At 42.9% G+C, this 12,877-nt stretch overlaps 1 protein-coding gene across 1 annotated transcript; it reads left to right on the forward strand.

Moving 5' to 3' along the window:
- The first annotated feature begins 364 nt into the window (after nucleotides 1–364).
- LOC137167751 (olfactory receptor 2A12-like) lies at nucleotides 365–1,303 on the forward strand. Its single transcript, XM_067570035.1, has one exon. The coding sequence runs from the start codon at nucleotides 365–367 to the stop codon at nucleotides 1,301–1,303; it is 939 nt and encodes a 312-aa protein (XP_067426136.1).
- Nucleotides 1,304–12,877: the final 11,574 nt, after the last annotated feature.

Raw genomic sequence — 12,877 nt, forward strand, 5'->3', positions numbered from 1 at the left:
CCCATCTGTAAAATAGGGATGATGATACTTTCCTGCTTTGTAAAGTGCTTTGAGATCTATGGATGAACAGCACTATATAAGAGCTAGCTGGTATTATTATTATTGTGTTAATAAAGCACTTTGAAGATGCAAAGTGCTGGTTTTTATATTTATTTTGACCTGTCAAAGGGACAAATAGTCTCAACTGAATAGGAAAACACTAAAATCCGGTGTGTGGCAATTGCCATGTTCAGTCTGGCAGCACCTCCGGGGGCAGTCAGTGCTGCTTGTACCCAGACGATCACTCCTCACGGAGTACGTGTGCCACTCTGGGAATGTACATTTCACGTTGTGTTTCTATCTTTGCAGAGAACGTAGAGCAGAGATGGGGAACCAAACGTCAGTGACAGAATTCCTTCTGCTGGGTCTCTCCAGTGACCCGAAGATGCGGTTCTTCCTCTTCTGGCTGTTCTCCGTCATCTACACCATTACTCTGGCAGGGAACGGGATCATACTGGTGCTAATCTGGATGGATTCTCGACTCCACACCCCCATGTATTTCTTCCTGAGCCAGCTCTCCTGTGTGGACATCTGCTATACATCCAGCACTGTTCCTCAAATGCTGGCCAACTTCCTGAGACCGAGAAAAACCATCTCATTGGCCAGCTGCGCTGCCCAGATGTATCTCTTCTTGGTCTTGGCTACCACTGAATGTATGCTCCTGGCAGAGATGGCGTATGATCGGTATGTGGCAATATGCCGCCCACTGCATTACACCCTGCTCATGAACAGGGGAGTGTGCATCAAATTAGCTGTGGCTTCCTGGACGTGTGGCCTCATATTGCCAGTGGTCCACACTGTGCTGACCTGGAAATTGCCCTTCTGTGGCCCCAGCCTGATACACCACTTCTTCTGTGAAATGCCAGCCGTTCTGAAACTGGCCTGCGCTGACACCCGACTTGTCGAAACGGTGACCCTGGCAGGCTGCCTCTTCACCCTGCTCACTCCCATCTCTTTCATCTCCTTCTCGTACATCCGCATTCTGGCGGCCATCTTGAGGATCCGCTCAGCTGACAAACAGCGCAAAGCTTTCTCCACCTGTTCCTCCCACCTGGCCGTGGTGGTGCTGTTCTACGGCAGTGCCATGTTCATGTACATGAGACCCGGGTCTAGCCACTCAGCAGCTCAGGACAAAATGATCTCTCTGTTCTATAGTGTCATCACCCCCATGTTTAACCCCATGATATACAGTCTGAGGAACAAGGAGGTGAAAGGGGCCTTGGTGAAAGTGCTTCAGAAGAGCAGGGTCTCTCAAGAGATGTAATTTAATGAAAGGTTGCCATGATGGTAAGATCAACCTGTGTGATTTTCCTGCAACATTATTCATTTATTATTATTAATAACAATAATTAATAAGCGAGAGGCCTTACCCAAGATCAGGGCCCGATTCTGCTAGGCCCAGTACAAACACATCATAGGTGGAAGTCCCTGCCTCAAAGAGCTCATAATCAAAGTAGACGAGACAGACAAGGGTGGGAAAAAGGAAGTATTATTACCCCCATTTTACAGGTGAGGAACAGAGGCACAGAGAAATTAAGTGCTATGACCAAGGTCAGACAGGAAGTCTGTGGCAGAGCGGATACAGATTTAAGTCCTGTTAAATGGACACTATTACCTGAAATTTAAGGAAAGGCCTAAAAAAATATTTTAAGCATTTTCAACCCATGCATTCTGGAACTTTGTTTTGAGAACTGGACTCTTGCTGATATGTTTTTGAGAATGTGCTTTACTCAAGGCTTCCTTGTATGTGAATTAAGTTTGTTTGGCTTGGAAAATCTACCAGATACCTCTGGAAAGATTACTATGAACAGCCTGATAATTTCATGGACTGGGAAGTATAATGATGAGAAAGAAAAAAGGGGGGAGCATGAGGTTAAAGGATGGAAAAGGGTCTTTGCTTTTTTGTTTTATCTGTATCTGTTCTTTGCTTTTCTTATTTACTTTGCTCTCCAAATCTCTGAGTCTAACGGGTGTCGTTATCATTACCTTTGGCATTGATGGTTCTTAGGTTTTCCCAATGTATCTTAACTGGTCTAGAATTTGGTTTCCGCTCCCACATCTGACGTTCTTTCTGCTGATTCCTGGTAAAGGGCGAGAGGGGGTAAAGTTCATCCTCCAGCAGGATCTTCCCTCCCATTTAGTCTTCCAACCCAGACAAAGGACTCTGCTTACTTAAGAAAATAGCTACAACTCCAGCCTGAGGCTGACAACCCAATCATGTGTCTATCAGCAGCCCAGAAAAGGAACATCAAATGTTTTCCTTTGCCTCTTCTCCTGTGTTCCCTTGTGTCTGCTTTTGTGTCCGGTTGGGGAGCTTGACTTGACAAAACGCATAGCTATGAAGCTTTCTGGTTTTAACATATTTTCATCTTTAAGAAAGGAGTCATGCAAATCTGCTTTTGTAAGCTGGCAAATTTTTCATGCACTCTTAGTAAATAAAGTAAGAGGGGTAACATAACTTGTGGTTATTGAGAAAGTTAAACGTTAGACCATTAACAAAATAATCTATATAAGGTATTTATCTGTCCCTTATTGCCACAGTAACTGAGCACCTCACAATTCTTAATGGATTTATCCTCACAGCACTCCTGTGGGATATTATTGTTATCTTCATTTTTTCAAACAAGAAACTCAGAGCATAAGTGATGTGCAAAAGTTCACACAAGAGGTCTGTGGTGGTGCAGAAAATAGACCCTACATCTTCCAAGATCTAGGTTTGGGCCTGAATAACAGGACAATGCTTCATCTCCTATTCGTAACAAGTGGGACATTAAGAGACCCTATAATGGTGCTACTGAGTTAGGAAGAGCTGGAGAGCCACATGCTGAGTGAACAAAGTGGGAGTAATCACAGAGCAGAATTCTCCAATGTCTCGTAGTGCCGGCATCATTGCAACGCTTGCCTGTAAGAGAGAATGCCACCTTCCTGCCATTTTACCACTTCAAATACCGATACCGCATCCTGGTGCACAGTAACAGTAAGTCTTTCCTCTGCAAGTGCTTGGTAGCTTCAAATAATGTACTGTTTTCTCCCATTCCTCCTCCTCTGCCTGGAAGACTATTCTTGTCCCTTCTTTGCCTCCCATTCTGGGCTTCTTTCATCGGTCTCCTCTTTCCTGGATGCCTGAAGGAGAGAATCTGGCAATTCCTTTTCTGTTCTCACAAATTAACTTTTCAAACAAAATATTCAAGTAACTCAAAGGTGAAATCACAGTTCCCTATCTAAGATGTACACTAGAAATCTGACTCACTTCTCCTTCAAGGGTGAGGCTGTAGAGTTCTCTATATTTGTTACGAACGCCAAATTAAACAATTTCATATTCTTTTTATCCAGGCTGAATTCAAGGCTGCTGGTCTCCATCCCAGCTAGAGCTGTTTGAATTATCCATTACAAAGAATTCAAGCCCGTTTTTGGTTAGTGAATCCATGCAGATTTCCATCAAATGTGTTCGTTGCTCTGAAATATTCACCAAATAGTTTGCACAAATAATTTTCAACTTATCAGATGTTTGCAACTGTTCTTATTGATTGATTGCTGTTTGTTTTGGTAGTTGGACGCCAAAGTCAAATAGCATTGTTTCTCTGATGGCTGAAATATTGTAAAGAGGGAAATAACGAATAACATATTTCCATTATGAAAATTCAAACAAATCCTAACTCCTGAAGCTTTGAGTATTCATGAACTTTGCAACACATTGCAAGCATTTCAAGGCTGATGAATAACAAATAATGGCACGTTCTTACTCGTCACATCTGCTCTCTGCACATATTCAGATTGTTGGATTTCAGTGACTAAAATGAGTTTTCATTGCTTTTTATTTCCACTTACCCTGCAGAGCTCAGAGAAAGGGAACTGGATTCTATTCCTTCTTATGCAACAACAGAACTGGTTTCTGAGTTCCAATGAATTACATTTTGCAAACCAAATAAAGCAAATGAAATTGCACAGGTGTCATCTGGGGCCAATGTGAAGGCATTGAGGTTGCACAAGTGACACTGAGAAGAATTTGGTCAGAAAAAAGCTTTATCTGTGTTGATATATGAGAAGTACACCAGCCTGATTCTCAAATCACATGTGGAGTTTGCATCAAAGGCAGTAAAAGGATCTTTTCTTTTTAAATCTGTAAACTGAGAGTATTTGATCTGGTGTCACTGAGAGAAAATTATCATGGAGCACTTCAGAGATGCAGGGGAAAGTATCAGAATGCATGTCACAAGTGTCATTTCCAGCTTCTTCAGTCTATGGCCTAGAGTCATAGAATCACAGGGTTAGAAGGGACCGCCAGAGTCATCTAGTCTAACCCCTGCCAAGATACAGGATTTGTTGTATCTAAACTATCCAAGGCAAATGGCTATCCAGCCTTCTTTTGTAAACCTCCAGTGAAGGAGCTTCCCCAACCTCCCTGCCTGCTCCACTTTAATCAAAGTAAATGGCAGAACTTCCACTCACCACAGTGAGAGCAAGATCAGACTCCAGGATGCTGGACAATAATACTGTTTATTTGATAATCACTAATGCCAGACCTGCCAGGTGTATTCTGGCAGCCTCACCACATTCCACCCTTCCCTGTGCTCAAACAAATATCAGGAAGCGGCAGTGATTTGATACTACAGTAGAACCTCAGAGTTCGAACACCAGAGTCACAAACTGACCGGTCAACCACACATCTCATTTGGAACTGGAAGTATGCCATCAGGCAGCAGCAGAGACACCCCCACACAAAAAGCAAATATAGTACAGCACTGCGTTAAACAAACTACTAAAAAAATTAAGGGAAAGCAGCATTTTTTTCTGCATAGTAAAGTTTCAAAGCTGTATTAAGTCAATGTTCAGTTGTAAACTTCTGAAAGAACCACCATAACAGTTCAGTTCAGAGTTAGGAACATTTCAGAGTTATGAACAACCTCCATTCCCGAGGTGTTCGTAACTCTGAGGTTCTACTGTACAGCCTTTCTTATACAAGCTTATTAATGCCCTATAGATATTTAAAGTAATGTATATCTGGAGTTGCTTCCCAGACCCACCCAGATATTCTTATATCTTGGGGGAAATATGAAGACCTGGAATACTGACATATTCTCTGTGACTGATGGAAGAGAACTGAGTTCTTGACTGGTATTCTGCCTTTGATACTAAGATTAGTTTAAGCTTTTTCTAAATATAGGACCTACTCCATTCATAGGGATGCAAATCTCAGAAGAGTCTATTACTAATGCTCTCATATACTTTGAATGTATTTACTGTCTCCATCTGCAGTGCTGTGCTATTTTGAGAAGCTATTTTTTCTTCACCCTTCCACCTTTCTCTCCATCTTTGCCTTCCTTCCATCCCCCAATATTTATCTGAATTATATGATCCCTAGGGTAGGTTACCAGAAAAAATTTATTGGGAGCTAACTTTGAAAAATGCAATGCACTCCATGGACACTATTCCCCACTTTCTCTCAACTAGATAAGAGTAACTCCAGCATATCAGTAGAAGTGTCTTCTGGCCTCTGAATGGAATGAATGATGCTCATTGAATGATGGCAATTTATGCTAATCTTAGTATCCCTGTCTGAGAGATGAATTTAGAAGAAGAGACACAGTGAAGCCAATTCTTCTCTCATTAGTGTGAAGTCGGAGTAACTCCACTGATGCCAGGGGAGTTAAAGAGCTATAAAACCAGTCAATTGGAGCTAGACCAGGCTCAAAGATTCACATCATAAATATTCCTAGATAGAAATGTAGCGGGAGAGGAGGATGTTGTGTTACTATTTTAAATTCCATCCAGAAACCAAACTCCACCTACTTGACACACAAAGACAGGATGCTGCCCATGATAGATTGCACAGATGTTCACGGTGTGACAGTGCCTGCTCTGCTGAGCTTCTGTAACATTGGGGTCCAGGGGAGCCCTGCTGAGATCGCTTAAACGGGGCAAACTTCAAAGAGTGGGGCAGGCAAAGCCCTGCATAATGGTGGGTTTTCTTCCATTAGATATACCAAGCCAGCAGCAAACAAGTTCTGATGACCTCACTGGTCATTCAGAAGACAAAATACAGTTCCCTTAAAACTATCCAACCCATTGGCTAGCATCCAGACAGCCAAGTCAAATATGATGAGGATTATTGAAAATCTTAATCCATCACATGTAAAAAAGTTCTACCAATTCCAAAGGATCAGACACATTACCAAACAGGTCAATGAATAGTTCAGATCTTACCCAAACACACGCTTGAAGCCAATGTTTATTAACTAAACTAACATTTATTTAAAAAAAGGAAAGAGTAATGGTTAAAAGGTCGATATACACACACAGATGAAAATAAAGCTCTTAGGTCAGTTTCAAAATAGAGATGATAACTGAATTGCAAAGTTTTTAAATGGCAAAGTCTCTGAAATTAAGCAAATAGCTTGGAGGTCGTCAGTCCTTGTTTAGAGCTTCTTTGTTAGAAATCAAGTCCAGAGAAATGAAGACTAAATAGTCCATGTGTGCAAAGTTTGTTCAAATTCTCCCATGAGAATTAGCAGGGTGATTCCAGGCTGGTGCTCGGATCTCAATCTTGCGATCCAAACCTTCCCTGACGAGGTTGGACAGATATGAGATAAAAAAGATCAGTCCACTCGAGTCTTTTATAGAGCCATGCTGGCTGACTGATATTTTCTTGACAGCAGGTGTCTGCTTGAACAATTAATAGATGATTACTTGGGACTGTGAAGTATCATCTCCTATGTCCTGTGCACACCAATAACCAGTTACATTAGCACAAGGTAATCGGCCATTTACAACCATTTACAACTATTTACTACCTAAACTTCAAAGAGAAATACAAACAATAGTATTGTTACAGTCAAAGTTCTATCTAAATGTTCATATGTTCCTTTTGAATTCTTAATCCATAGACCAGTGATAGACAGGAGAGCAGTTTATCTACATTGCTAACCTCTAATGTAAATAACTACCAACAACACACTTGCATACCAAAGCTATGTTCTACTTATAAGGAGTGACCCTCACTACCGTTGTATTTTCCTATAATATATCTTTAAAGGTCAGATTTGGGCCATGCAATTTGTAACGTTGCTTGGCTTTTTCGGGCCTAGTGTCACAGCTTCCGCTCAGTGAGGTGCAGATAAACCATAGATAGGGTTGGATTAAGGTCATGTGGTGTCAAAACGTAAGTTTTTCTTTATTTATTTATTTTAGACACACAAAAATGGCATCTTGCCTTCTTGGTTGCAAAGAAAAGCTTGAAAATATGAATTGTGTGAAACTGCTCCATCCTTGAGGGTGATGGTGACATGGTCATGTCCTTGAAATATGAGGGATGCCATACAAAACGACAATTTTAAATTTAATCTAGCACATTTAAGGAAATCACTTGGCCCGTGAAAATGATTGGAGTTGGACTCATTGGAGTTGCAAGTAGTTGGCAGTATGATAACCCGGAATCTTATGGTTATTAGTGTTTTAAAGCTAATGTTGCCCAGGGCTTTGGTAATTTATAATAGATCATACAGGTTCTAAAGCCCAATTTGTTTACCAAATGGGATGGTATCATGTAGTCCTCTCTTCATAGAAATTGTTTCAGCTCTGCAATAAATTCTGGTCACATCCTGTAATTAGCGAATGGTTGTTATTGTGTATGTAAAATCAATCATTTGTTTGCATTCACCGATAGATCACTCCAGATGGTAAATGCAAAGATATGTGCATGTAATGGAAAAAAGTAACAGAACCCTTCCCTCGTTAATGCAGCTCCACACTTGATTAACTACTAATAGAATAAATACATCTTCCGCTGAATTTTCTATATGAATTGTGCTGGTGAAATTTCCTCTGAAACTCCAGAAATATGGTAGGAGTTGGTGGTGATAAGGGAAACATTTCCAGCCTTTTTTCCTTGTAGTGATTTTAGTAACTGAGTCCATTGCTAGGATTATAGCAAATAGGTTTTATCATAGTCATGAATTCTACTGATTAGTTTGTGAACTGCACTGGAAAAAGTCAAGAAACTGACCACATATGAAATGATCAGCATGTAATGGCCACATTAAATTGTGCCTCTCGTTAGAAACACATAAGTACCTACACGGGAAGACATTTCTGATTGTACAGTGCTCTCAGTCTAGCAGACAAAAGTATAACTAGAGCCAATTCAGAAGCTGAAGTTAGACAATTTAGACCGAAAATAAGGTGCACATTTTTAACAGAGAAGAAAACTGACCCTTACAACAACTTGGCAAGAGGCATGGTGGATTCTTCATCAGTTAAGGTCTTTAAATCAAGACTAGCATGCTATGAAATATGGGATAAAAACCGAGGTACTCCTCAATAGCTTCTTCCGGTGAGTAAGGAAGTGGGTGGCAGAGAGGTGGCATATTCAGTTTTAGCTTAGGCACAGTTAACCCTGATAAGAACAGAGGGTAAGTAGTAGAATGGCCACTCACCCATTCCCAGAATACTGAACATTCTGGTACACAGCCTCGCAAATGTATGGTTCATGCAAGGTCATGCCACGCAGGGGATGCCATTTTGAAGACTGTGCTGCTCCACCATCACCAGCATGACCACACAAGATGCATGCAAGATCACACCACATAGGGGATGCTCTTTAGAAGAGCGAATCATCCCTACCAGCATGACCTCACATGGTGTATGCAAGATCATGCCACGCAGGGGATGCCATTTTGAAAAGCACGCTGCCCCACCGTCACTGGCATGACCTCACACGCATGGTGCATGAGAGATCACACTGGCAGGGGTGTAGAGGTGCATTCTTCAAAACGGCATCCCTAGTCCGGTACTGGACAAAACCACAACTGGTTTTGTCTCAGTACCGGATGGGGGACAAATCTTATAGAAGCAGGACTGTCTGCTTTAAAACAGGATAAATGGCCTGCCTCGTGGGTAGCAGGTTTCAGGAGGAATCAGCATTGTAGCAGTAGGAACCAAAAGGGCAGAGATAGGATACATAGTGACCTAGACAAATTAGAGGATTGGGCCAAAAGATGAGGTTCCACAAGGACAAGTGCAGAGTCCTGCACTTAGGATGGAAGAATCCCATGCACAGCTACAGACTGGGGACCGACTGACCGGCTAGGCAGCAGTTCTGCAGAAAAGGACCTGAGGGTTACAGTGGATAAGAAGCTGCATATGAGTCAGCAGTGTGCCCTGGTTGCCAAGAAGGCTAATAGCATATTGGGCTGCATTAGTAGGAGCATTGCCAGCAGATTGAGGGAAGTGATTATTCCTCTCTATTTGGCATTGGTGAGGCTGATTTGGAGTATTGTGTCCAGTTTTGGGCCCCCCACGACAGAAAGGATGTGGACAAGTTGGAGAGAGTCCAGCGAAGGGCAACAAAAATGATTAGGGGGCTGGAGCACAAGACTTATGAGGAGAGGCTGAGGGAAGCAAGTCTAAGGGGGAAAAGGGTTCAGGAGAGTTGGCAGTTTTTTTAAAGAGACATTATTAAGGGCACATGATCAAATTACACCAATGTATAGGAAAGATAGGAAGTATGGCAAAAGACCATGTGATGCTGTATAAAAAATAATGATAACCAGGTATACACTAGTTACAATCTGTAATATATCACCACGGTTGCACATTTGCATGAAATCTGATACAAAGTAAGTCATATAAGGGATCAATGGAAAAACGGTAATCTGCTATACATGATCATCCTGATTTTATGCATGTGTCCTCTTTGTAGCTGAAGTTATGAATTTTGGCTATGTATTTTTATCTCAAACACGTTCTGTTCCTTGGTGACTCCCACCAGAAAAATTTACATTCAGACTAGCCATCACTGGTTGATGGGCCATCCATGTGGTGATGGGCCATTAAGAGGAATCAGCTCTTCAGTGAGCACTTCCTGGAGACGACTCAGAAAGCGTGGAGCCAACGGCTGCCCCTATGATTCAGCAAAGCATGTAAGGACCTGTGACAAGGGTATGTGACCTAAGACAACAGCTTTTACCAGTAGATTTCCATGCTCACGTGATCTTGGACCCCATATTGACCAGTAACTTTCTATGCACGTGAACTAAGTTATATGATATCACTGCTTGGTCTTCAATCCTGCTGCCCACTTCTGGACATAATTTCTAACAAAGAGCTTTGAACAAAAGATTGATGACCTCCAATCTATTGGGTGAACAAGAGAGACTTATTACAAAACTAGCAGATTTAACATCACTGCTATGATCCTGATTTGCAAACTCTGAAAATCATTTGTAATGTAAATAATTCTTTTAACCCTTTGATAACTCTCTTCTTTTCTTTCTTTTTATATTATTAAACCTTTAGTTGTTAGTTACTAAAGGGCTGGCTACGAACGTGTTTTTTGGGTAAGATCTGAGTTATATATTGACCCAGAGAAGTGGCTGATGCTTTGGGATGGAAGACATTTATATGTGGTGAATCTGGTTTTCAGTAACCTCTCATCAAAAAAACCAGTTGTCTGGGTGATAACCAGGGGCTGGAGTGCCTAGGGGACTGTGGTGTGGCTCTCTGCGAACTAGTATAGTGATACAGGAGCCCACTTTTGTCACTGGCTTGGTGAATTCTAATGATAAAATAAACCACCAGTTTTGGGGTGTGTTTGCCCCACTTCTATGTGGCTCTGGGAAAAGAGATAAAGGAGTTTGAAGCGCAAGTGGTGTTCTCATCCATCCTCCCTGTTCAGGGAAAAGGCCCAGGTAGGGACCGTCGCATTGTGGAAGTAAATGCGTGGTTACACAGGTGGTGTCGAAGAGAGGGCTTTGGATTCTTCGATCATGGGATGTTGTTTCAGGAAGAAGGACTACTAGGAAGAGACGGGATTCATCTAACAAAGACAGGGAAGAGTATCTTCGCAGACAGGCTGGCTAACCTAGTGAGGAGGGCTTTAAACTAGTTTTGACGGGGGACGGGGACCTAAGCCCGAAGGTTAGTGTGGAAGAGGGACACCGCATGGAAGCAGAAGGAGGAGGGGGCAGCAGGGGAGGCCTCCCGATTCATACTGTGGAAGTAGGCCAGTCGGCTACTTATCTCAAGTGCCTGTACACAAATGCAAGAAGCCTGGGAAACAAGCAAGAGGAACTGGAAGTCCTGGCACAGTCAAGAAACTACGACATGATTGGAATAACTGAGACTTGGTGGAATAACTCTCACGATTGGAGCGCTGTCATGGATGGGTATAAACTGTTCAGGAAGGACAGGCAGGGGCGAAAAGGGGGAGGAGTTGCACTGTATGTAAGAGAGCACTATGACTGCTCTGAGCTCCAGTATGAAACTGGAGATAAGTCAGTTGAGTGTCTCTGGGTTAAGCTTAGAAGCAAGAACAATAAGTGTGATGTCGTGGTGGGTGTCTGTTACAGACCACCAGACCGGGAGGATGAGGTAGATGAGGCTTTCTTTACTCAACTGGGGAAAGTTTCCAGTTCACAGGGCCTGATTCTCATGGGAGACTTCAATCACCCTGACATCTGCTGGAAGAGCAATACAGCAGAGCACAAACAATCCAGGAAGTTTTTGGAGAGTGTCGCTGACAATTTCCTGGTGCAAGTGCTGGAGCAACCAACTAGGGGCCGTGCTTCTCTTGACCTGCTGCTCACAAACAGGGAAGATTTGGTAGGGGAAGTAGAAGTGGGTGGCAACCTAGGCAGCAGTGACCATGAGATGGTCGAGTTCAGGATCCTGATGAAAGGAAGAAAGGGGAACAGCAGGATACGGACCATGGACTTCAGAAAAGCGGACTTTGATTCCCTCAGGGAACTGATGGGCAGGATTCCCTGGGAGGCTAATATGAGGGGGAAAGGAACCCAAGAGAGCTGGCTGTATTTTAAGGAGACCTTATTGAGGGCACAAGAGCAAACCATCCCGATGTGCAGAAAGAATAGCAAATATGGTAGGCGTCCAGCTTGGCTTAACAAAGAAGTCTTTGGCGAACTTAAACGCAAAAAAGAAGCTTACAAGAAGTGGAAGCTTGGTCAGATGACTAGGGAGGATTATATAAACACTGCTCGAACGTGCAGGAATGAAATGAGGAAGGCCAAAGCACAATTGGAGTTGCAGCTAGCAAGGGACGTGAAGGGGAACAAAAAGGGTTTCTACAGGCATGTTGCCAACAAGAGGAAGATTTGGGAAAGTGTAGGCCCCTTAAAGAAAGAGGGAGGCGACCTAGTGACGGAGGATGTGGAGAAAGCTGAGGTACTCAATGCCTTTTTTGCCTCTGTCTTCACAGACAAGATCAGCTCCCAGACTGCTGTACTGGGTGGCACAGAATGGGAAGGAGGCAAACATCCCGCAGTGCTGAAGGAACAGGTTCAAGACTATTTAGAAGGATTGGACATACACAAGTCCATGGGGCCGGATGCAATCCACCCGAGGGTGCTGAGGGAGTTGGCTGAGGTGATTTCAGAGCCATTGGCTATTATCTTTGAAAGCTCGTGGCAACAGGGGGAGGTCCCTGAGGACTGGAAAAAAGCATATATAGTGCCCATCTTCAAAAAAGGGAGGAAAGAGGATCCGGGGAACTACAGACCGGTCAGCCTCACCTCAATCCCTGGAAAGATCATGGAGCAGGTCCTTAAGGAATCCATTTTAAGGCACTTGGAAGAGAGGAAGGTGATCAGGAACAGTCAACACGGATTCACCAAGGGAAAGTCATGCCTGACCAACCTGATTGCTTTCTATGATGAGGTGACTGGCTCTGTGGATGTGGGGAAGGCGGTGGATGTGATATACCTTGACTTTAGCAAAGCTTTTGATACGGTTTCTCACAGTATTCTTATCAGCAAGTTAAAGAAGTATGGGTTGGATGAATGGACTATAAAATGGATAGTGAACTGGCTAGAGCATAGGGCTCAAC

This window comes from Emydura macquarii, unplaced genomic scaffold (genome assembly GCF_026122565.2).
Source record: "Emydura macquarii macquarii isolate MOO-44397 ecotype Brisbane River unplaced genomic scaffold, CSIRO-AGI_Emac_v2 contig_2979, whole genome shotgun sequence".
Lineage (NCBI taxonomy): Eukaryota > Metazoa > Chordata > Testudines > Chelidae > Emydura > Emydura macquarii.